This window comes from Camelina sativa, chromosome 17 (assembly GCF_030686135.1).
Source record: "Camelina sativa cultivar CO46 ecotype springtype chromosome 17, ASM3068613v1".
Taxonomy (NCBI): domain Eukaryota; kingdom Viridiplantae; phylum Streptophyta; class Magnoliopsida; order Brassicales; family Brassicaceae; genus Camelina; species Camelina sativa.
Genome location: NC_141896.1, coordinates 2,339,742 through 2,363,698, shown reverse-complemented (window position 1 = coordinate 2,363,698; position 23,957 = coordinate 2,339,742). Strand labels below are relative to the sequence as shown.

At 37.3% G+C, this 23,957-nt stretch overlaps 7 protein-coding genes and 1 pseudogene across 8 annotated transcripts; 3 read left to right on the top strand and 5 right to left on the bottom strand.

The window, feature by feature from the left end:
- Window positions 1–47: 47 nt before the first annotated feature.
- On the bottom strand, window positions 48–4,241 carry LOC104754795 (shaggy-related protein kinase iota). The gene is made up of 12 exons (XM_010477064.3): window positions 3,492–4,241; window positions 2,568–2,660; window positions 2,408–2,467; window positions 2,046–2,318; window positions 1,887–1,961; window positions 1,755–1,811; window positions 1,343–1,483; window positions 1,203–1,253; window positions 1,001–1,096; window positions 808–891; window positions 578–679; window positions 48–484 (listed from the first exon to the last, which is right to left on the bottom strand). Exons 1-12 carry the CDS (start codon window positions 3,615–3,617, stop codon window positions 389–391), a joined length of 1,254 nt encoding a protein of 417 aa, XP_010475366.1. The 5' UTR covers window positions 3,618–4,241; the 3' UTR covers window positions 48–388.
- A 147-nt stretch (window positions 4,242–4,388) lies between these two features.
- On the bottom strand, window positions 4,389–5,559 carry LOC104754794 (uncharacterized). The gene has a single exon (XM_010477063.3). The coding sequence runs from the start codon at window positions 5,372–5,374 to the stop codon at window positions 4,583–4,585; it is 792 nt and encodes a 263-aa protein (XP_010475365.1). The 5' UTR covers window positions 5,375–5,559; the 3' UTR covers window positions 4,389–4,582.
- A 2,241-nt stretch (window positions 5,560–7,800) lies between these two features.
- Window positions 7,801–9,347, top strand: LOC104754793 (delta-9 desaturase-like 5 protein). The gene is made up of 5 exons (XM_087494891.1): window positions 7,801–8,209; window positions 8,310–8,450; window positions 8,532–8,672; window positions 8,752–8,858; window positions 8,949–9,347. The coding sequence occupies exons 3-5, from the start codon at window positions 8,592–8,594 to the stop codon at window positions 9,145–9,147; spliced, it is 387 nt and encodes a 128-aa protein (XP_087351017.1). The 5' UTR covers window positions 7,801–8,209; window positions 8,310–8,450; window positions 8,532–8,591; the 3' UTR covers window positions 9,148–9,347.
- Window positions 9,348–11,618: 2,271 nt separating this feature from the next.
- On the top strand, window positions 11,619–12,415 carry LOC104754792 (protein AGENET DOMAIN (AGD)-CONTAINING P1-like). Its single transcript, XM_010477062.2, has one exon. It carries the CDS (start codon window positions 11,752–11,754, stop codon window positions 12,181–12,183), a length of 432 nt encoding a protein of 143 aa, XP_010475364.1. The 5' UTR covers window positions 11,619–11,751; the 3' UTR covers window positions 12,184–12,415.
- A 1,223-nt stretch (window positions 12,416–13,638) lies between these two features.
- Window positions 13,639–14,578, top strand: LOC104754790 (heavy metal-associated isoprenylated plant protein 28-like). Its single transcript, XM_010477060.2, has 3 exons — window positions 13,639–13,718; window positions 13,850–13,925; window positions 14,022–14,578. Exons 1-3 carry the CDS (start codon window positions 13,713–13,715, stop codon window positions 14,399–14,401), a joined length of 462 nt encoding a protein of 153 aa, XP_010475362.1. The 5' UTR covers window positions 13,639–13,712; the 3' UTR covers window positions 14,402–14,578.
- Window positions 14,536–15,738, bottom strand: LOC104754791 (uncharacterized). Its single transcript, XM_019239645.2, has 3 exons — window positions 15,422–15,738; window positions 15,274–15,318; window positions 14,536–15,102 (listed from the first exon to the last, which is right to left on the bottom strand). Exons 1-3 carry the CDS (start codon window positions 15,551–15,553, stop codon window positions 14,653–14,655), a joined length of 627 nt encoding a protein of 208 aa, XP_019095190.1. The 5' UTR covers window positions 15,554–15,738; the 3' UTR covers window positions 14,536–14,652.
- Window positions 15,739–15,824: 86 nt separating this feature from the next.
- On the bottom strand, window positions 15,825–19,524 carry LOC104759092 (putative acyl-coenzyme A oxidase 3.2, peroxisomal; annotated as a pseudogene). The gene is made up of 12 exons (XR_015586749.1): window positions 19,431–19,524; window positions 18,299–18,737; window positions 18,060–18,177; window positions 17,857–17,968; window positions 17,725–17,774; window positions 17,496–17,638; window positions 17,246–17,381; window positions 17,047–17,159; window positions 16,816–16,962; window positions 16,621–16,725; window positions 16,434–16,535; window positions 15,825–16,149 (listed from the first exon to the last, which is right to left on the bottom strand). The product of XR_015586749.1 is annotated as a putative acyl-coenzyme A oxidase 3.2, peroxisomal (transcript).
- Window positions 19,525–19,886: 362 nt separating this feature from the next.
- Window positions 19,887–23,752, bottom strand: LOC104754789 (acyl-coenzyme A oxidase 3, peroxisomal). The gene is made up of 13 exons (XM_010477058.3): window positions 23,081–23,752; window positions 22,845–22,962; window positions 22,652–22,759; window positions 22,378–22,550; window positions 22,194–22,293; window positions 22,035–22,109; window positions 21,802–21,932; window positions 21,589–21,724; window positions 21,381–21,500; window positions 21,147–21,293; window positions 20,943–21,047; window positions 20,741–20,842; window positions 19,887–20,352 (listed from the first exon to the last, which is right to left on the bottom strand). The coding sequence occupies exons 1-13, from the start codon at window positions 23,551–23,553 to the stop codon at window positions 20,110–20,112; spliced, it is 2,031 nt and encodes a 676-aa protein (XP_010475360.1). The 5' UTR covers window positions 23,554–23,752; the 3' UTR covers window positions 19,887–20,109.
- Between the last annotated feature and the right edge of the window lie 205 nt (window positions 23,753–23,957).

Below are 23,957 nucleotides of genomic sequence, written 5' to 3'. Positions count from 1 at the left end.
ATTGTTAGTTATTGTGTCAAGGCAAATAAATAGAAAAGGCGTTCTTGTAGCTTAACTTTTGAACATGACATTTGTTCAATATTTTCACCTCGTTTTTTTTTTCTCCACGAATCTGTCAGAATTGTTTTACGGACAAAAACATATACAAAAATACAACGAGGAACAGTGTCTCTCTCAACTCTATAGGCTAAGGAATAAAAGAAATAGACGCAATTATCAGCTTCTGATTTTTCAAAAAAGCTGAATCTGACTTAACTAAAGAGGGTATAGAAGCTGATAATAGTCGTGGTTAAAATATTGTTGAACCTGTCAACTATCAAATAGAAGTAGTAAATCTGATTTCTTCTCTTTTTCTTCAGACATGCAATCTGATTTCTTCTCTTTTTCTTCAGACATGCACAGTGCTTTGTAATCCTGTGCTCATCTGTCGTCTCACATGCTCAGGTATTAGCCTGTTGATCAGCTCCACTGAAGCTCCACCTAACTGTGTTTCCACATACAAAGAACCAATTGGGTTATGGTGAAGTTCCAGGACAAAAAAAGCAGCATTTTTTTGGAGCTTAGATTGACTTTTTACCTCTTGTTTAAAATTGAACAATGGAGGTAATGGACGGCCATTTGGAAGACGGGCGTTTGGCTCTCGAAGTTCATTGAAAAACGGATGAGCACATGCTTCAAGCTAAAGAGACAAAGAAAAACAAATGTCAGAATAAGTCTCAGCTCCATCCTAACACTTTAAACGAGCTTCTATATTTCCACTCCATCTCACTCAAAGTCAAAAACAAGTTATCACAAGAGACTACTTACCGCAGTGCAGCGTAGACTTGGTGAATATTGAAGAAGCCGAGATGCAAGGTCAATGGCTTCTGGAGGCATCCGCTTATGAAACACCTGGAGGTCAAGGGTACAATATACGGTTGATGTTATAAATGACATGCTTTTATGACTACTGTGTACGTTAAGTAATTGTTGGACCAGAAAAAAAGGTGAGATGACTTACCTTGTGCCAAGGGTGAGCTTTGATTTGTGGGAATCTAAAGTCTGTGTAGTTTGGGTTCATGCATCGAATTTCTTCACGAGTTGGAGTACCAAGAACCTAAACCAAGGCAGCAAGAACTTATGGTAACAAATATACTAGATTCTAGGTATCTTATAAACCTAGAAGAGAAAAACTAGCCAGGTATAAGTAAAGGAGACTTCACCTTTATGATCTCCACAAGCTGATCAACTGAATTTTCTCCAGGAAATAATGGCTGTAGAGAGAAAGAGAGAGAGTTTGAGATAGTAAAACATCAGGCAGGCACTTTTGCAGAGATTAACGCATAGAGAAATCCACACTAACCTGGCCAAGAAGAAGCTCTGCCAGAACACAACCAGCAGACCATATATCTATGGATGCTGTATACTCTGTGGCTCCAAAGATGAGTTCCGGAGCTCGATAATAACGGGAGCATATATATGATATGTTTGCTTCACCTTTGACCTAAAATGTATTGCCAAAATATTTTAAAGGGTTACCAAAACAGAAATGCATGAAATGAATGCTTTCACGAGGCTGAGAATTTTTCTGCTACCGCCTATACTTAGCCATATAACTTCTGAGTATTGGAGAAAGCAATATAAGTGGTACAGTTCACACTCAATGGTAACTCATGGACTGCATGTGTAGATACTAACTCATGAAAAACATGTGTAGATACATAAGCAAGTAGACAACACAAGAAACTCAATTAATGAAAGGATAACAGCCTTACCAATACTTTTGCACTTCCAAAGTCACACAGCTTAACCTGGTGGGTTAAGGGATCAACCTACAGTATGCACCAGAAAGTTAGATCCAAAAACTAGTCAAGGTTACAAAACACAAGCCATGCTATTTGACGTACCAAAAGATTTTGTGGTTTCACATCTCTGTGGCAAACACCAGGAACAGTATGGATGTAAGCCAAACCTCTGAAGATCTGCATTCGATATTTTTAATCAGTTTCAAAGTCCAATATATTTGAGGTTATTTGTGAGACAAACTGTAAAATAACAGTGCATACTTGATATGTGTAAAGTTTGACATAGAAAATTGGCATCCTCTGATTTGAACTAGTATAGTGCCTCAAAACCCGGTACAAAGTCTCAGGTACATACTCCATAACGAGGTTGAGGAAGAGCTCATCTCTACTGGTTGTGGAGAAGAAACAGTGCTTCAAGGAAATGACATTTGGGTGATCCATTAATCGCATTAATTGCAACTCACGGTTTTTGTATCGTCGATCTTGCAAGACCTTTTTAATGGCTACAGATTCTCCAGTTTCCAAGCATTTCGCCTACCATAGTAAATTTTTGGGTTAGTCAGAGAGTAAAAATAAGATTTATGACGTGTAAATGCTAGCAAGCACAGAGGAGCACAATATACCTGGAAAACAATTCCGAATGAACCTGTTCCAACAACCCGCTCAGCCATGTAACTAATGGTCTGTAGGGGACAAAAAGAAGTTTGAGATAAGAGATCATAATTACTTCAACTAGGCAAAAAGTAGTAAGAGGGAGATCATAAGCAAAAATTAGAAGCGAACCTGCTTAGGTTCACCGTTTTTGCCGCCAATGGTAGTGGAAATGATATGACCGGTAACAGCATCATTTCCTTCAATAACAGCAGCAGTCATTTCCTGCAATCCACCTCACATATAATCAGTAATAGGCATTTACTGCTTCTAACAAGCGTCGGGGTAAATATGACAGTATAAGAATGCTATTATTACATAAATAATCAAACCAACTTCAAATTTTATCATTTACACCGAGGTAAGTTCTGCCAGAGAAAAAGCATACAAGTAAAATAGAATAAGTTATATGCCAGAGTGAAGGACAAGCCAAAGTAAAAAAAAATGGAGAATAAATGTCGGGAGGGAGAGAGAGAGAGATAGAGAAGCAAATGGGCCAAGAGAAAACATAACTATAGAAATACTCTAAAACCTGCCATGAGTGAATTCAGAGATGTACAAGTAAATTGTACTTTGAAGAATGAACATTGTAGGTTAGCCAATCGCAACCAAATATTTCAGCTCTAAAATTTGCACAAGATTAGTAAAAGATTACTGTTGCTTAGATCTCCCGGTAGAGAGAAAGTTTGAAGTTGTAGCTGGGAAAAATCATAGAGTAATTCAATCTATAGCTGTAGTGCATGCAAACATATAAAGTAAAAAAAAAAACGCAGTCTCCTATATCAAAAAAAGCTCCTGTCGGAGTAAAAAAAAAACCTCTCCGGTGAAGAGCTCAGATCAGAAACGAGGAACGAACAATAACATGAGCACGAGAATACAAATCGATTCTACTCTACCGAGACATGGAACAAAGAATAATAAAAGATAAAAGGAGCTAGATCGGAGTAGATCTAGAACAGCCACCAAACTCTAATTCAAATGTGTACTGTTTACCAAACACAAACGTCAAAACAGAGAGAGAGAGAGAGTGACGAGGGGGGGAGAGAGGGAATAAACCTTATCTGAATCCGTTTCAGAACGGCGTTTGGAAGCGTCACCGTCGTGAAGAAGCTGCGGCTGCTGCTGCGGCGGAGGAGGAGCAAGAAGAGCATGAGGCTGAGGCCCCAATGGTACTGAAGCCATGTGCTTCCTTTTTTTTTTCTCAATACTTTCTCTCTCAACCACTGCTGAACTAATTTGAGTAAAGTCTATTTTTCCCCTCTCTCTCAAAAAGAGTTCAAAGACAAAGGTGGACCCACGGAAGACTAGTAGTGTGCGCGTGAATGTTACGCTCCAATCATAAATCTACTTTCTTATTTAATAATGATAACTAAATTTATACTTAAGTTAATAGAACTCCATTAGATTATTCTAATGACTCCATTATGGGTATCAAAATTTATGACTCCAATCATATTTCCCATTTTTAGATATAAAGCTTAACTTTAAAGACATTTGCAAACCATTTAATTTTTAGTTTTTTTTGGTTCCTTTTGCTTTCATCATTGATCACAAGTGTTTTCTTGTATACTGTCTACCAAAACAATTCACTGATACCGAAACTAGTATTCATCCCATCATGAGCTTCAATCCACACATCAAAGTTCATCAAATCATATTTGCCGTTTGGACAAGATATCGACCAAACATTCAACTCACATATATCCATAGATTGGGAAAAACACCAAGAATTGAAACTTGAAGATGAAACCAAATCTTGCGAATCGTGAAACGAAGAAAGTTCAATGGAATATACCTTTGCCAAGATAAAGTAATTTCATAAACTAGGAAAACTAGATTCTTTCAAATACATAACAAAAACCATCCTGTCCCGTCATGACAAAGGTGCTTTCATATAAGATTCATGTGATTCCTTCTGCATATCTCAAGTATACCAAAAGACCCACTCACTCATCATGGAAAATCAAAATTTTTGCATTCAAAAACACTATAATCATTCTAGACAGTTTTCTCTAGTCTAGTAGGCATAATCATCATCTGATCACATTACAGCATATCACCATAAGAGAAAAAGTTCCACAGAAGAACAAATCCAAAACCTGTGACTAAATTGTATAACCAGATCGAATCATCATCAGTGTTTAAAGCTAAGGATGTCCAACTTGTTCATAAACAGGCAATGCCATGCTCTCAAGCAACTTGATATGAAAAAACCTAACATTCTTCCATTTACCAGGAACTGAATCACCAATCCCATTTACACTCTCCATCACATTCTCCACAATCTCCTTCCTTCCCATTGACAATTTCGCCACCTTAACAACGCTACACGTACCTGTACCAACGAAGAACAGAGCCGATTCACAAGCTTTCTCAATCTGCTCTTTCCAGTTCCCATGCCTCAAGTTAACCGCGATAGGGTTCTTCTTCTTCTTAGCAAACTCTTTCCCAAGCAGCTTCGGCAAAACAGGCATCAGCCTCCTCTCCGCGAAGTACAGCTCGCAGCAACGCTTCTCCTTCTCTAATTTAACTAAATCAGACTTCAATTTCGAGACTTTGATCACGGTAGTGATCGGGATCTTCTCAGCTTCGATCTTCTTTAAAGCCGCTTCCTTTGTGATTTTGTTCTTGTGTTTGTCGTCGATGATTAAACAGAGCTCCGGCGAATCTTCGGCGGATAGATCGATGAGAGGATGTGGGAGAGGGATCATGATTGGGTTAGTCCGATCTAACTGGGGGATTCTCTTCACTGTCACGATTAGGTAGACGAAACCGTCGTTCTCGTTCTCGTTCTCGTTCAGTTCTGAGTTCTTCTGGGACTTGTTGGATTTGGAGTCCCACCATTTTAACAGAGATTTCACGGCTCTGTTCACGTTATTCGGGTCAACCTTCGATTGGTTACGCGGCGGAAGAGCAGCCATCGTAGAAGTAGTACTCATTATTCTCCGGTGCGAGAGAGAGACGGCGCAATTGCGAAATTAGGGTTTCGAGTCCCAAAATAAAAGGGTTTAACGAATTAAGTTTATTATTAGAATTCTGGAAATTCGTTTATATTTTTTTGGGAGAAAATAAAACGTTGTTGGGAAAAGGAGACGGGGGGAATCGAACCCTCGAACTCAGGACAAAGAACAAATTACCTAACCACCACACTACACGCTATGATCCCTAAAGCACTTGCTTGGTGGGCTTCTGCCACGGGCCGGGCCTGGTTATTACTACTCAATGATATATACTACTGGGCTAGTGAAACTGACCTTGTATTAAAAGATCTTACAAAAAGTTATCCTGTGATTCGGGAGTGGAGTTTGGGCATGTATAGTAGCTAACATGTGATATAAGAACCACAATAGCAGCCAGCCATATGATTGTACGTTAAGATGCTCGAGCTATTTTTGACACCTAATAAGGTCGAAAATCATCATGGCGGAAGTGATCCAATTGGGTGATTTTAACTCTGCAGCTGTACTCTTGAAAGTTAATTTGAATGTTTAATATTTTCAAAATTTCATTGTGGTTACTTCACTCGGACGTACAGCTTATGGGTCTTAAGGATTGCAGGTATATATTATCGATGTACTTCCGTTATTGAAAACTTGACAAAGGAACATGAACATCTTTTTATCAAGAATAAAGTTGTCCATGTGACATGTCGTATACTTGATGAAGAATGAATGTGCTACACGTCGTACGTAACTTTTGATATTATGTGGGTAGCTCAAATGGAAGCATCTGGTTCATCTTTTCATCATGAAGAATGTTCCTCGAAAGAACCATTTCCATCAAGTGGACCCTAAAGTCTAAAACTAAAGACTTCCACACTTCTTTTCTACTTGCTATACCAATATTCCGATGACACTATATACTACATGAGTTTATTCCATCAGGTAAAGAATCAATCACTCTAGTGTATGTGTTTAGTATTTACTCTGCCAACAAAAAAAAAAAAAACAGAGAAGACGTATTAAAGAAGAAGTTGTCTCTCACAGTCACATTTAATTCCCCTGGTTACACATTGGAATCTCTGTAAAAATGATTTGTTGTATGATACAACTTGTATCAATGTAGGTCTCATCACTTGTATATGGATTCTTATACGGTTTATTAATTGAGAATATTTAAATGGCGAGTTTGAAATTTTAAATAATTGACAATATATTATATGTATATTAATTAACCCCATGTTTTATATTTGCATGCTAAATCAAATTAGCAGTATAAGGTACTATTCTTCTATGCATGATTATATATGGTCTATTAAATGTGTTCAGACTTGTGAGTTTATAAACTTGCAACGATTTAACAATGCTAAGTGATGTGATATAACTTGGAATCATCAGACTGAAAAAACTAGGTTCTAAAATACATATTGAAAAACTAAGTCCGAGCGCAAGACCATGTGTAGTTTCTTTTATTCATAGAAATGTGAACCATGGGCGCATTCAATTCTTTCTTTCTTTTTCAACTAGAGTTTTATTGTCTCATTTTCGGGTGGAACAGTTGGGAGACCACAGTTCACATAACCTGAGCTCACAATTCAAATCACAACATTTTTTTTCTTTTAATAAAACAAACGTATATAAATTTGATTCTATTAAAACTAGTTTTTTCCTTTGGAATGCCAAGAAAAAAAACTACCGACTGCTTCTTCTTTTTTTTTTTCTTGAATGGAACTCGATATTTTTTATTTAACCAGCTAATAAAACGAGTGATGAGAACTCTAATATTGTATTTGATTATTTGAAACTTCTATTGTCACTTATAAAAAAATCTTATAATATTATCATAATTAGATGTAATTTATCGATTTGTTTACTTAACACATAATTTCTTGTATCTGTTATATATATTTGCTTAAAAGCACTGCATATAGCTCATGTGTATCCTTGGATGATAGAGTAGAGAAGGTCACGAATCTATATAAAGATAACGCGCTTAAAAGCACTGCATGAAACGGATAACATAGCTAGCCTGCCTTCATCTGTGACTCTGTACATGTAAATATTAATTTCTTGAACTAGCAACGCAATTCGTAATAAATATCTGTAAGAAACGTCGGCCGAAGATATGTCTTGGTTAGCGTGGAGTAAAGTTTTATATTTGGCCAATGGAGACATGCCCATAAGTAGAGATTATAGTATAATTACTTCTTTTTTTGGGTATCAGACGTAGTATTACTTTGTTTTTTTTTTTTGGATATAATGCTATATATATACATTAGAATGGCTGTAAACAAAACTAAGTTGAACGTTGGGGAGTGAAAACATGTGCTGGTGCCAGAGTATTAAAGATGGAAATGGGAGAAGTAGATAGAGCATTAAAGAAGAGTGGTTAATCGCATTTAACTAGGACGTGTGGACCTTTACGTAAGCTTACAATAGCCCATATATACTCCTACGTTGTTCAATATTAAAATGCTCATAATTCAAACTCGAACAAAATAAACCTCCTCTCTCGACGGTGTAATGTGTGATCCCGTTAGAGGTAATGGCTCTAGCCAAAGAGGCACAGTGAGTAAGGAAAGAAGGCCTTATATTCATAGATATTGGTCGTGGGCCGATATAATAAGAGCGTCAACCGTTATGATTGTGCACTTTTTGTGTCTCTTGGCACCGTTCAACTACAAATGGGAAGCTTTACGTTTCGGTTTGGTGCTCTACGCCTTGAATGCACTCAGCATCACATTCTCATACCATAGGAACTTGGCTCATCGGAGCTTTAAGCTCCCGAAATGGCTTGAGTATCCTTCAGCTTATTTTGCTGTTTTTGCCCTTCAGGTTATTTAATTATTAACTAAGTATTACATATTTTTCAAACGTTTTTCCTTTTAGTTTTGGAGTATGAACAGAAAATATAATATTTAATTATTATTCTCAGGGAGATCCATTGGATTGGGTGAGCATACATAGGTTCCATCACCAGTTTACAGATTCAGATCGCGACCCACATAGCCCAATCGAAGGATTTTGGTTCAGTCATGTGTGGTGGATATGTGACACTCATTATATCAAATAGAAGGTATAAACATAACGTGTATAATTATTCTTTTATGATTTTATGATGTTATTGTAACATTAATGCAAAATAATATTGTAACAGTGTGGAGGACGTAACAACGTGAATGACTTGAAGCAGCAATGGTTCTATTGGTTTTTACGAATGACAATTGGTTTCCACGTCTTAATGTTTTGGACCGTCCTCTATCTCTATGGTGGTCTACCTTACCTTACATGCGGCGGGGTATGTATATTTCTTTCTATGACACAAAATTATTTGTAAGGTATCCAAATAAAAACCGCTGATATATGTATTTCTACAGGGCGTTGGAGGTGTGATTGGGTACCACGTGACATGGCTCGTAAACTCGGCATGCCATATTGTGGGTTCGAGGTCGTGGAAGACTAAAGATACATCTCGTAACGTTTGGTAATATAATATATATATTATGGCCCCAGACTTTCTATATATATATAAAAAAACATAGATTTAACGATCGGTCTTGTGAATGGATTGAAGGTGGCTTAGCATATTTACAATGGGAGAGAGTTGGCACAACAATCACCACGCGTTTGAGTCATCGGCGAGACAAGGATTAGAGTGGTGGCAAATAGATATCACTTGGTATCTCATTAGACTACTTGAGGTTCTCGGATTAGCCACTGATGTCAAATTGCCCTCGGAATTCCAGAAACAGAAATTGGCTCTGATTCGTTGATATCTGAAAATATCATCTAAAATATAATTATGTACTTGTTATATAAACAAAATAACCTAAGTTCAACTATAAGAGAGTATAATTAATATTAAAGAGATTTATATCTATATACAGTATGTATAAATATAAATATGGTTGTAATTAGCCTTGTATTGTGTGATCATTATTATATATTTATATGGAAGCAAAAGAGTTTAATATTTTGTCTCTCTTTGAATGAATAGTCGAATCTTATCAATTAGTCTCAAGATATATAGTCACATCTTGTTAATGTACTCAATCTAAAGAACAAGAATTTTGAAGAAAATCAATCGAAATAAATATAAAAATGTTCGGTGCAAGGAGATATTGATTATTCATTTATTCATTGATCATAAGATAAATCTTTTATAAGATGCGCATGATGATGTTGTCTCGCCTGTGGTCACCTGAGTACTGTGTGTGTGTCCCAATCGTCTTAATTCGTGGCCCATGCTAAAGTCGTACGTTGTTATTTTGTTTTAAATTTGATCAAACAACCCCCAGTACTCTCTATTATCTATATATCTCCCACATTCAATAGGGTTCTCAGAGATTGTCAGTGACATTTATCACCTGTCATTGTTCTCTTTTGGTAAATATCTCTTAATCTCAAGATTCTTAATATTTGACATAAAAAGCAGAGAGACTCGTCATTTATTTTATTTACGTCAACTCGATCGTAATTTTTACTTTTGCATATCTTACCAAAATTAGCTCTTTAAGATTAATAATTATTGAGTATTTAATATCTCACATTGGTATAACTGACTAACGCATTAATTACAGACAGTAATACTCTATAATCTTTAATTGACCTAGTTAGCTAGGTCGGCGGTTCTCTTATTTTTACATTGGGATGATGTGGAAGGCTTCGAATACTAAAGTCATTTCTAGAAATTCTAGCTTATACCAATGTGAGATATTATCTTCTTCTTTTTTTTTTTTTTTTGTGTCAAACTGTGAGATATTATCTATTTATAAATATTTCTAACGAAACTTGGCAAAATCGAAATGGCACCGCATTGGCCGTTGGGGCTTTCGTAGTTAAATTTTGATCTTGAGACATACCAGTTATGGATATACATAATATATATAATTATATATATATGTATCTCCCTTTTGTTAATGGTAAGAAATCACAAGAGGTTTGGCTGTAAGGAAAACTTGTTTTAAGTTATGGGAAAACATGTGCTGCTGCCGGTTTACAGAAGATAGAAATGGAAGAGGCAGATAGAGCATTCAAGGAGAGTGGTCACTCATATGCATTTAACAATGTTGACCTTAGCTAATAGTATATATCTACCCAAAACTTATGTTGTTCATACTACAATTTCTAACTCAAACCAATATAATTCATCAACGGTCCGATATGTGTGACCCCACTAGAGACAATAATCAGGGTGGTGAGTAAAGCATAATAGGGCGTTTTTATATTTTCCAGAAAAATAGCCGTTGGTGGATGTAATATTAAGAGAGTTAACCCTTGTAATTGTGCACTTTTTGTGTCTCCTGGCGCCTTTTAATTACGAGTGGTAGGCTACAAGGTGATGCACTTGAAGAAGCAATGGTTCTAAAGTTTTTATTTTTGTTTCTTATTAATAAACTATATAGTATTGGATATTAGTCACGTCACGTGAGTCTTATTTCCCTTTCTCCGAGATTATTATCGTCTTTGTGGTCCGTCTAACAACGTCGTACGTACAGATTTGTATTTGGCCATACATTAAAATCATTTCAATTATATATATGTGAAATACTTTAATAAACTGCATGACAGTTGACATTATATATTATTATAATTATATTCTATGCAGGTAGTACCTGTCATTGTTTTCTTTTGGTGCTTGTTTTAGGATGTCTTTAATTACATAGAGCAACTCTTTTTTATAACTGCAGGATTCTTAACATGTGAGAAAATAATAATTTGGAGACGTAATATAGAGTTTTCGAATATAGTAGAGATTAGGATAAATAATTGTACATATAAATCAAACAAACTATGATAATCTTAATTTCGGCCCATATTGAAACTTAAGTTGAAATTGCGGCCCATATTTGAAATTGTAGTCAATGGCATGTGAGAGTTAAGAGTAAGAAACTTAAAGTTGAAAATGCGGCCCATATTGAAACTCAAATTCAAACCAGTCGCTGTGATGAGACCCATGATAACCAGATATATTTGGGTCTGAGATAGATAGTGACCAATGCAATGATACTTAATGATTAGATTCACAGTGAAAAACAAATTAGGTTGTTATCGTTGTTACATATACTATTCCCCACTCGGTAGTAGTTATGAGTTGAATTTAGTAAGCTGCATGTCCTCATTGGTTAATCATATGAATTTACTTATATGATATGATCTATTTCCCATTCAATAAAGGAAAAGGAAAAAGAAAAAAGATAAGTAGATAACAACAATCCGGACAAAAAAGGCAAGATTTAAAAAAGTAAAAACGAAAAAACAAAAAGGAAACAAAACTCTTATAAAATACACCAAATCATTCTCTTCGTATACTGAAATCAAGAAAATTAGAAAGAAAAAAAAAGTTTGGATCATACTGAAACCCTTAACAGTTAACAATGGAGTTCGTGAAAGGAGATCAAGTTGAAGTCTGCAGCAAAGAAGACGGTTTCTTGGGGTCTTACTTCAGCGCCACGGTATTGTCGAAGACTCCCGAGGGATCCGGATCCGGATCCTGCTACAAAGTTAAGTACAAGAATCTCGTGTCGGAGGAGGACGAATCTCATCGGTTAATCGAAATCATCTCAGCCGACGAACTCCGTCCGATGCCTCCCAAATCTCTTCCCGTAGTGTTTCACCGCCACGAAAAGGTCGATGCTTTCGACAAAGACGGGTGGTGGGTCGGAGAGGTCACCGGTGGGAGAAGCGACTTGTACTCCATTTACTTTGAGACGACCGGCGAGGAGCTCAAGTACCCACTTTACCGTCTGAGAAGGCATCTCGAATGGGTTAACGGTGACTGGGTTTCTTCTGCAAGAAGGCAACAATAACGTTATTGAATTAGGGTTTCTATCATCGTTGTTCTTTTCACTCTGCCATGTTTCTTCTTGTGCTCTGTTTATCATGGATAATTCTATGGTTTTGATTTTAAAGACGATGTTGCTCTGTTTCTTCTTGTCCTCTGTTTATTATGTATCTTTATAATTCTAGGGTTTTGTTTTTTAAGACATTGTTGCTCTGTTTCTTAAATTCGGTTCAAGCAAATATAAAAAGAATCTCTAATTTGTTTGTGCATATTGTTTCGTAATTACGAAAAATTGGCAAAATAATGACTCCTGAACCCCCATGGTGGTTTTTAACTTAATCAAATGCGTTATTATAAACAGGTGAGGGAACGGGGTACATATACAGGCACACAATGCCATTACACGTACGAAACATGATAACAAATACATATATCCAATATTATATACGAGTTGTATTTGACTTATTTACTCTTCTTAATTTCTGAGTTTTGAATGAAAAAGAGAAAAAGCCCTACGAGAACTTTAATGAAGATACATGAACCAAAATGCAATTATGCAAGGCCAGTTCTATCACAGGCTTGCACATTCACTTTAATGCCGCTCTTAAATCTTGTGATAACAAAATTGGGAAGTTTAACAAAGTTCAATAAAACACCGAGTAGATCGAAAGAGAATTTTCCCCCTAAATGTGATCCTCGAAAGCCTCTAGACCGGTTTAATACATATAACTTTTGGTTTTGATAAATTTGATTACGAGACAATACAGTATATAATTGGTCGGCTAATATGGACCAGATCCGTCAGTTTCGCTCGCTAAGTGTCATTTGTCCATCCATGCTTTGCTCCCAAGTTTACATTCAATTGATTTCCATAAGTCAACTTTGCTCTCTCAATCGAGTCATCCTTAATTCACATTTACAACCAAAATAAAAGGTCAACGTTCATTTCCATTATCTTAAATTGTAGTCAAAAAAATTTTGTTGGCCATAAAATTAAAACTTATGACGTTCCAATACTCAACGATCGATCAACACTCCGCACAAATATAATTTAACTCACAAAAAACCTTAATTTTCTTTTGTAAGTTAAATAGAAGGTTAACCAAAATTATGACTATTTTGGTAAAGTTGATACATAAGTTATATGACTCATTGACTCGATCTATATTTATTTTTGAATAATCTATGGGTCAACTATCAAATGTGATTGAAATTTGAAGCTACATGCAATGCCGAAAATACAAATATTGAAACTAGAATAAGTTTCCGTTGTGGATGCCCATCAGAAGCAACCTCTTCCCAACTCATATCTACACGGTTTTACAAATAAAAAGTCGGTGCAATAATAATAATAATACCTTATTTATGGTCCCCAAATTATTAAATGTAGAAAACTTATAATTTTAAAATCAAGAAAAGGGGGTTCGTAAGCTTGAAGAGCAAGGAACACTATATATATCAAACATGCCAATGCCCATTCATTGATCAATATTCATAAAGTTCAAAATTTTGATCTGACTACCTTCATTCCAAAATCATCAACAAAAGTTCAAGATGACGGTAAGCATATTTCTTTTGGTTTAATTTTTTTGTTTTACTTATTAGTCTTATTGCATGGATCGATGCTGTTTTAGTTTTTTTTTGTTGTCTTCTACATGAAATGAATTTAACAATCTCTAATCCATCTACAGACTATTGAGATGAGAGTTCACATAGATTGTGTGGGATGCGAAAGCAGAGTTAAAAATGCTCTTCAGAAGATGAGAGGTGAAACATCATTAATCTCTAACAAATTGCTTTATATGTATATTGTGTGTAGTAGATAGCCATAATTTTAGTTTGTTGTTGAAATAATGAAAACAGGAGTGGACGAAGTAGAAATCGACACGATGCAGCAGAAAGTGACGGTGACAGGCTATGCCGACCAGAAGAAAGTTCTTAAAAAAGTGAGAAAAACAGGTCGGCGAGCTGAGCTATGGCAGCTTCCATATAACCCTGATCACCTAGGAGGTGGGGGAAGCAGTAGCAGCAACGGCGGATACTTCTACAACCCTCAGGGCTGCAACGGCCCAATAAACCACGCAGCACCAGTGCCAACATCTTCTTACAACTATTACAAGCATGGTTACGATAGCAATGAGTATTCGTCTTACAGGCACCACCCTGTTCATGCCTCTATCTTCAGCCACCAAACTGGTGCCAAATTTAGTGATGAGAATCCCAATGCTTGTTCTATCATGTGAACTTTTTTTTTTCCTTTTATATGAAAGAGCTTTTGAGTAAATGTAATCGTAAATGTTCCTATCTTATTCTTCATCTTTTGGGACTATATTATGCAAATGTAACTGAAGCTCATATATAGTAACGTAACTCTGTATTTTTGCTTGAATAATGCATAGTTATCTCTCTATTGATATAAAGCTATGTCTATGTAGAAGAACAAACAGTAAAATTAGGAAACACACAGTTTTGTTTGGAATGTGGAAGGTGAGATTTATGGGATAGTAGTAGGAAACCTGGAAGGGAAAGTGATGTAGTGAGAGAGTGGTTTAGGTGCAGAAGCAGCTTCGTTAACAGAGGTGATGGTCTTCATAGTCTTTTTGGTTCGAACCTTTCTGGGGAATGATGAGATCATTGCTGTTGTTGTTGTTGTTGTGGTGACTCTCTTGTCATCAGCAGGAGGTTTCTTCATCGTCGTCGTAGTCATAGAGGAGGGTTTCTTTCTCTTGTTGGATTTGGTCTGATAAGGTTTGGGAACTGGGGAATCGGAATTGATGATCTGGAGGGAGGTGAAACAGCATTCCTGCCATTTCAAAGCTTCGATGTCGGTTATGACTTCGTCGAGAGTTAGGGAAGACGACGACGACGAGGACGAGACTGAATTCAGAGTCGATCGAGAGGGATCTATTAGATCTAGTGCATCCACGACTTCGCCTAGAATTTTCTGGTAAAACAACAACAACATCCATCAATTAAACCAACCAGAAATTTAAAATTCCCAGACGTAAATCGGATAAAATTCGAAATCGATTCTCAACCAAAAGCAATTTCTAACTAACAGCGATGGATGATGATCGGTGGTGAGTGAGATTTGATCTTGGTTTTTTTTTTTTACCTTATGAGCTTTGTGGAGCTTTCGGAAGCCGTGCATATGAATGATCTACAAGCACGAGTCGAATGAAGAAGACGATGTTAGTTAGAGAAGAGGAAGAGAATCATCGAAAAAGAGCAAAAGCGGAGTGAAGGGAGAAAGAAAGAGAAACCTGATTGAGGTAAGAGATGGTGAAGTCGTCGACGGACGTGGCAGTATCAACGGAGAAGAAATCAACGTATTCTTCCAGACTCATCTTCTTCTCTACTTTAAACTTCATACTTCCTTCTTCCTTCTTCCTCATCCTTCCTTCTTCTTCGTCTCTCTCTCTCTCTATCTCTTGGGATTGTTATTTCGTTTAGCAGTAGTAGTGGTGGTGTGTTATGGATTCTCAAAAGTTCAAAATCAGATAGATACAAAAAGAGTTTGTTAGCTCCTGCAAAAAGACGCAATTACCCCTCTTTCTGTTCCATATTTTCGGATTCCACTGATTCGAGTAGGCTTATCAAACGAATCATTCTACTAATATCATTGTCCCAAAACTGGTGTGTTGAGGTTAATCACAAAACTTGATCTTACATAACATAGCCTTTTTTATTATAAGCCATATCTTCAGATAGATATCTTGGAATTGTGGAAGTAATTATTGGTAAGTACTAAACTGAAGACCAAACATTGGCTTCGATCCAGTTGAATGCAAATTGGACACAAGAACACATCAGGTATCCCGAATGAAGTCACCAGTGCAAGTGCGTGAGGTCTAAGCTCTCCACACAGCTTCGAAACTTCTCTCCTCACATCTCCAACGTTATCTCTTGAGAGGTAACCGTATCGCAGCAACGATGGATCATCTTCCAAGCTTATCAATGCATACATTGATCTTACTAGACCCAATACATCCTACCATTTAATACACAAATACTGGTCAGCATTTGCTAGTAGTGTATATTCTACAGCATAACTACATATACAGAATTCACATGACATCAGGTTTAATGAAATATTTTCAAACTTATTGTGCTTGTCCTAGATTTAAAGCTCCCATGAAGAAAAGGGAACCAGTTGGTACATTTCCTTGACCATATATTCATTTTATGCCAAAAGTAAATCACATGATACGGAAACTTAAGGCGACTCCTAGCTAAAAGAAAAAACAACCATCATTTAACTTATTGGCAGCTCACCTTAACTGAGCCAGGAGGCAGTTTGGCCTCAGCATCCAAAACGGTTTGCAGTATTGCTTTTTCTGTGAAAGCTTTACTTAGTTCTTCACCAAGTTGATGATTCTGGAGGAGGAGCCAAAGAACCATTATTGTATGTACTGTATATATAAGGAACTGAAACAAAGGTTATATGAGAAGAAATGCTAACCAGGAGGAAGGAGAACTCTCTGGTTTCTCCCATCCCTTGAAGCTCTGCAACTTGAGAAGTAAACCGTTCTAGAAGATATCGCTCTCTTAAGCAGAACACATTTTTCTGGCAGGGACAAAATAGTGAAATACAAGAGATGTTCAACAAAAAGCTGAGTTCATCTACATAATCAATGAGAGGGAAAAGATTTATGACCTGGAAGTGGCTGCATCCGAGGGTAGATGATGTGAGTTGAGTCGGCAATACAGGACGTGGACTGTTCATGTGCACTAATCCCAACCGTTTGAAGGGTTTATTTCTCTTCTTACACGATACATATTCAACAAAAAGTGCCTTGCTCACCTAAGTTTCACTAAGAACGGATAAGGTCACATTGTATTGTCAAAACAAAGAAAGTCACAGCACTAATTATGTTCCTTAACCTACCAGCTGCATCAGTACATTATTGTCACCCTCAAATGTAGTCTGCACATCATATTCGCCTTTTAAATGACCAACTCGGTTTTCAAACCTTGGCCTCCAACAGCTTCACGACATTCCTTAGAAAGAACCAAGACACAATAACATCAGTATGGCTCAAAGAGGTTTTCTCGTCTATAAATGCTTGATAAGTACTGGTTCTCACCTGAAGCGTTCGCATATTGTGCCAAGTAAGAACAGCTTTGAACCCACTTGAAAGGACATGGATGGCTTTGTTAGTCTCAGGTGTCCTCTTCACGTAAATCATCTTCCAGTCATTTACAGCAAAACTCATAGCATATCTAGGGTAGATATTACATAAGATTCAGTTAAATATGATAAAACCAAAATCCCACACCTAAGCCAAGAAATACTTTTCATTTCGGAAGTTACATATTGCTCAGAAAGATGCTTACGTCTTTGCTAGGAGTGGTAAAAGTCGTCTTTGATGACTTGGATAATCAAGAAGGAGGACTTCAGGACCATTGGCTGCAACAGAGAAGGCTCTTCTCGTAAGTGAGTACCTTACAGCAACCTAGACAGCAACAGCTAATCCGAGCTGCCACAGTAAGAATCTTAATCAGTAACATTTAGTTCGGAGATATTTAAGTTGATATCTCACAAAAGATTTCTGTAAGGAGATACCTTTGCAGAGTAAATTGCACTTGAGGCAATCGTAACATTGGCGTCTGCACCTTCACACAACCAACAGTATATCACAAAGTCAGTATGTGGCAGATCAGTGAAGAAAAAAACTGAGTTAAGCATAGTGACTACTTACATTAGCTGCCTCACCAATCAAATACTTCTGAGCAGATTCACAAGGAGTATTTATCACAAACTCCTCACTTGCTGGGTCATAAGTAGTCACAGTTTCAATTCCCCTAACCTGAAAGCCATTAAATGAAAAGAATCAAAGATCACCGATAACATAATAGTTAAGAATATGTGCAAAATGATAGTGAAAGAAATATTCATACATTAGTTCCATGGCCCAACTCAGTCATTGCAAAGCAGCCCTTAACAACATAATCTTCAGTGTCTTTGAGCCACTTTTCATGGTGACGCCTTGTCCCAAAGAACTTAACAGCATTACCCCTGAATTCAAATCATGCCAATGTCAATATCCCAGATAGTTGCCACATTAGTACAAACATAAATCTTTCTTATAGAGAGGAGCAGAACACATCTCCAAATTGAGAAAATCAAAGGGACATACCATAACAAGAAGTGAACACCGAGTTTGGCGGAGAGGGAGTAAATTAATCATAAATCCCACATACTTCGTACAAAGCAAACTTCTTGAGCACAGCCTCAGGACCTGTCTCCATCAATCGAGCAAGTACAAAACCCTCCGCATACTTATCTCGCGCTGTTGCTCCGCCGTCTGATTGTAATCCGGCGAGACGAAAGTCTTGCCTCCTCTCACATTCGGATTGAACAGATTGCTCCGAATCATGAGCCCAAAAAGCCAGTCGAGCGAGCAATTTCCTCATCTCATTGACTTGGAATCCGTAGCTCTCATGGATAGTACTGCAAACATACCTCCGGCGTGAGGCAGAGGTTCGAAGACGGCGGGAGTATGTGGTTGGCGAGAACATGGGCTCGCCGAAAAACAATACTAGGCCCAGTTAGGCCCGTTTCCGTAGTTACATCAACTTGACAAGATTAGCCCAATTGAGAAAAGTCGGTGCATTTTGTTTTTGACCGTTCCATACAATAATGCCTTTTCCTTTTCTTTTCTTTTTGGGCGATCATGTGGTTTCCTTTTTTTTTTTGGGCATGCTCGTTTCCTTTAAATACAGTAAGTAGTACCTAGCTCGTCCGTCTTCGTTCAGAATCTTTAGAACAAAAAATAAAAAAGATGGAAAACAGAGTGAGAGCGGCCTCCTAAACCTAAATCACTCGTCTCGTTAAGATAGCCGCGCGCAGAGATGAACGGTGGGATTACCTGCGCGAGATCTTCAAGTTCCGTCGATCTATACTGTTTTGGTTCGAGAGAGAGAGAGAGAGAACAAGTTTTGCTGCTTTATTCCATCATTGACGAGGTTTAGAGACTGGATTCTTTTCATCCATCACGCCACTAAAAACCTCATCAGGTTATGTTTTCATTATTTACACTACTCTTTCCGTTTTGGAGTAATTTTGGAACTCGATCTTTAGTTTATTTATATAATTTGGTTTTCGTATTTTCTCCTTTTCGTGTTTTATTCCATTCGCTTATTTATGCCCTAATTTTCTCTGATTGTCGTTTTTTTTTTGTTTAACAAAAACATTGAGGTCTTATACTCTTATCCAATTGATTTCTTGCGTTGCAGGGCATTCGAAATTTGGCTGGACTTCAATTTCACCATGTTTCTTGTTATTGACAACAACAGTGAAATTGGTGATGAACTGATGATGATTGATGATCTGCAACTTCATATGCATTGAGAAACGCCGCATGAGACGTAAAGGTTAGTTATTTTTCCTTTCTCTTCTTTACTTTTTACAACCCTAGCTAGCTCTACAAGTAAAACTCATACACAAGTAACAAATCTAAACCCCACTTAAGAACCTTAGCTTGTCATATTAATTAATAAAAACCGAATGATTTATACAATTGTTAAAACTAACCGAGTGTTGACTCCTGTCATTTGATTACATTTGATCGTTAGAGATGTCATACACTCAATTTGTTTTTTACACTTGCACATAATCATTTGGGTTTTTTTTAGTTAATATAGCAAACTATTTTTAGTTAATATAACAAAGTAAAATATAAATGCTGGTAATGAAACATGAATGACGATTATAATATCCACAACTGAACCAATAAAAAATCATAACAATTATTGACTATAATTTGAAAATTATTACCAAACTATTTTTTTTGTTTGGACCAGTTTAATCAAAGAATAAACTCTGGATACATATATTACATACCCCTTTTATTAGAAAAAGCTTACAACAGCTTCTGTAGATAACGTGTGTTGAAACTTAACTTTTAGGAGATGTGGGAATTGTGGAAGAGACTACAACTAGTAGTATCTAAACTGAAGACCAAGCGTTGGCTTCCACCCAGTTGAATGCAATTGGACTCAAGAAGGAGTCTGGAATGCCGAATGAAGTGACAAGTGCAAGTGCGTGAGGTCTAAGCTCTCCACAGAGCTTAGAAACTTCTCTCCTCACATCTCCAACATTCTCCCGAGAGAGGTAACCGTATCTCAGCAACGATGGATCTTCTTCCAAGCTGATCAATGCATACATTGATCTTACAAGACCCAACACATCCTGTCATCATATACAAGGACGTAGTTAGTTTAGATTAGTTCCTCTTGTAGTGGTAGTCTTCTTCACTCTCCTCTTGTAGTTATAGTCTTCTTCACTCTTAGTGTAGTAGTAGTCTATATATTAAACCACACAAAGAACAACGCTCTGCTTTTCCCTATTGTCACTAACAGTAGATGAACTATTGTGCCTATAGAAGCAAACCATCCCACTAGTCTCACAGCATATTTCAAGCTATCGAACAATAACCTATTGTTTTAAATCAATGACTCTGCACGTTAATCATTAAACATGGAAGCCTGAGGTACCATCCCTGATCCCTAGATAGCAAAACAACTACGATTCAACTAAAAAGGTTCAAAACATCACAAATAATAATCGATTTACTTACCTTTACTGAGCCAGCAGGTAACTTGGCCTCAGCATCCAAAATGGTTTGCAGTATTGCCTTCTCTGTAAAAGCTTTACCCAAGTCTTCAGCAAGTTGATGACTCTGCAAGCCCGGGTGAAAAGCAGAAGAAAACTAAGTTACTGAATCCTAAAGGCTGGAGAACAGAAACGGAAAGCAAATTTTATATGAGAAATTTGCTTACCTGGAGGAACGAGATCTCTCGACTTTCTCCTCTCCCTTGAAGCTGTGCAATTTCAGAAGTAAATTGTTCCAGGAGATCTCGCTCTCTTAAGCAGAACACATTTGTCTGGTAGGGGCAAAATACACAAGAAAATGTTTAACAAAAATTGGAAAATTCATCTAAATAAATGGGAAGATGGAAAACATGTATGAGGAGGCATATGACCTGGAACTGGCTGCATCTGAGGGTAGACGATGTGAGTTGAGTTGGCAATACAGGACGAGAACCGTTCATGTGCTCCAATCCCAATCCTTTAAATGGTTTGTTTCTCTTCTTACACGAGACATATTCAGCAAAAAGTGCTTTGCTCACCTAAGTTTCACATAAGAAGATGGTCAAAACAAGGCAATGTACAGCATTAATCGTCTTCACAAATCACAATAATCTGCTGCTGCCTACCTGCTGCATCAATACATTATTGTCACCCTCAAATGTAGTCTGCACATCAAATTCACCTTTCAACTGACCAACTAGATTTTCTGTTTTGATACCTTGCCCTCCGACAGCTTCACGACATTCCTTAGGAAAAAAACACAAAAAAACCTCAGTATGGCTTATAGGCAGGATAGCTTTCTCACATAACCGTGCGTATAATGTATCGGTAAACCTGAAGTGTTCGCATATTGTGCCAGGTGAGAACAGCTTTGAACCCACTTGAAACGACGTGGATGGCTTTGTTGGTCTCAGGTGTCCTCTTCACGTAAATCATCTTCAATTCATTTGCAGCAAAACTCATAGCATATCTGTGGAAAATGAGAAGTAAATAAAGAAAACAACTCATCTTTAAAAACTTGATGACTTGGGTAATCAAGATACTTACGTCTTCGCTAGGAGTGGTAGCAGTCGCCTCTGATGACTTGGGTAATCAAGAAGGAGGACTTCAGGACCATTGGCTGTAACAGAGAAGGCTCTTCTCGATAATGAGTACCTTATAGCAGTAGCTAATCCGACCTACCACAGTAAAATCTCAATCAACTACAGTTGTTCCTACATCATGTCTTACAAAATCTTTATGTAAAGAGACTAAAACAAAATTACTGAAAAAATCTGTACCTTTGCGGAATAAATCGCACTTGATGCAATCGTGACTCGGCCAGAGGTCAAAGGGGCCATGAATGCTCCAAATCTCTGAAATGAAAATTGGAAACATTACCACTGCAACTCGACAAGTATATCCTATAAAAATGGTTCGTTCAAAGGTGTAGCATATACCTGATCAGGATCTTTAATTGCGCTAACATACTTCCCATCAGATGAAACATCAGCAACTGCATTCAATAAGTTCTCTCTTGGGATTCGAAGATTGTCAAACCTATAATCACAGTGAAATCTTCCATGAAGTACACACCCTTAGTATAAGGTAAATCTACATAAACGTTTGAGTGTTTATGAATACCATATCCGGCCATTGTCAACACCATTCAAACCAATTTTGTGTCCACAGTCAGCAATGCGGATGTTTGGACATATGTTACCATCTTGATCCCTAATTTGGGCGATAAAGGCATGAACCCCCTGATTGGTTCCGTTAATATGAAGCTGTGAAAACACAATTGTGTGGGTTGCATGCTGAACAATCGAAAATTAATACAACGTCAGTCAGAATTTAGAAACTAAACAGAAAATATGATTTTGGTACACTCAAGATAGGTATAATAATAGCAACTTACATTAGCTGCTCCACCGATCCAATACTTCTGAGCAGATTCACAAGGAGTACTTATCACAAACTCCTCAGTTGTTGGGTCATATGTAGTCACTGTTTCAATTCCTCGTACCTATATCAAAATAAAGAAACAGAAATCAATATACAAGGTGTTAAAGATCACTAAAACAAACGTAGCGAAACTGAAATATACATACATTACTTCCATGGCCTAGCTCAGTCATTGCAAAACAGCCCTTGACAACATAATCTTCGGTGCTCTTCAGCCACTTTTCATGGTGACGCTTTGTTCCAAAGAACTTTACAGCATTACCCCTGATTGTATCACAGCAAAAAACTTATAAACTAATCATGTCTAGCAAGACCAAACACATCTGTACTTAGAACCAAATGTCCAATCACAATCTTGTCTTTTTCTTGATTTTGAACGTACCACAAGAAGAAATGAACACCAACTTTGATGGAGACGGAGTGATCATAAATCCCACAAACCTCAAGCAAAGCTAATTTCCTGAGCTCAGCTTCAGGACCTGACTCAGTCAACCAACCTTGAAAAACACCATTCTCGAGCAAGTACCAGATCCGTTTCATGGTGATCTCACGCTGCTGCTCCATCGTCTGATTGTAATCGGGAGACACGAAGATCTTGCCTCCTCTCTCTTTACGATTAAACAGATTGCTCTGCGTCATGAGCCCGTAAATCCAGTCCCGATCCACCACGTCGTGTCCGTCGAGCAGTTTCCTCATCTCTTTGACATCGAATACGCAGCTCTCGTTGAGCTCCGGTGGAGAGTATTGCAAACATATCTCCCGCGTCAGTGATAGGTTCGATGAAGACGTAGGAGATGATTGGAGTATGTGATTGACGAGAATATTAACTCGCTGGAGTGCGCGATTATCCGACATTTTTTTTTTTGGCTAGAGATTCAGAGAGGAATTGGGTTTGCGTACACGAATCTCAATTTTTCCTGGAAAAATTTTCCGAGAAAGTGACGTTGTTAAGTTGTTATAAGGAAGAAGATGAAGAAGGGGAGGAGATTACGTAATTACCCTTTGAGAAAAATTAATTAAACCAATTTGTAATGTTAGGTGTCGAGACCATGACGCGGCTCCTAGGGAAAAGCGCGAATGGATTTTAATTGCGGATAAGGTCGTTTATCTTTTATCGCCGTTCAATCTCAGCCGTTTAAATCACTCATCGATCGGACAACTTTGTTCAAAAAAAAAAAAAACCAACCGGTCAACGTGGACACCTAATAACCAACAAGTTGATTATAATTATGATTATGATTATGATTATCTCTTAGACC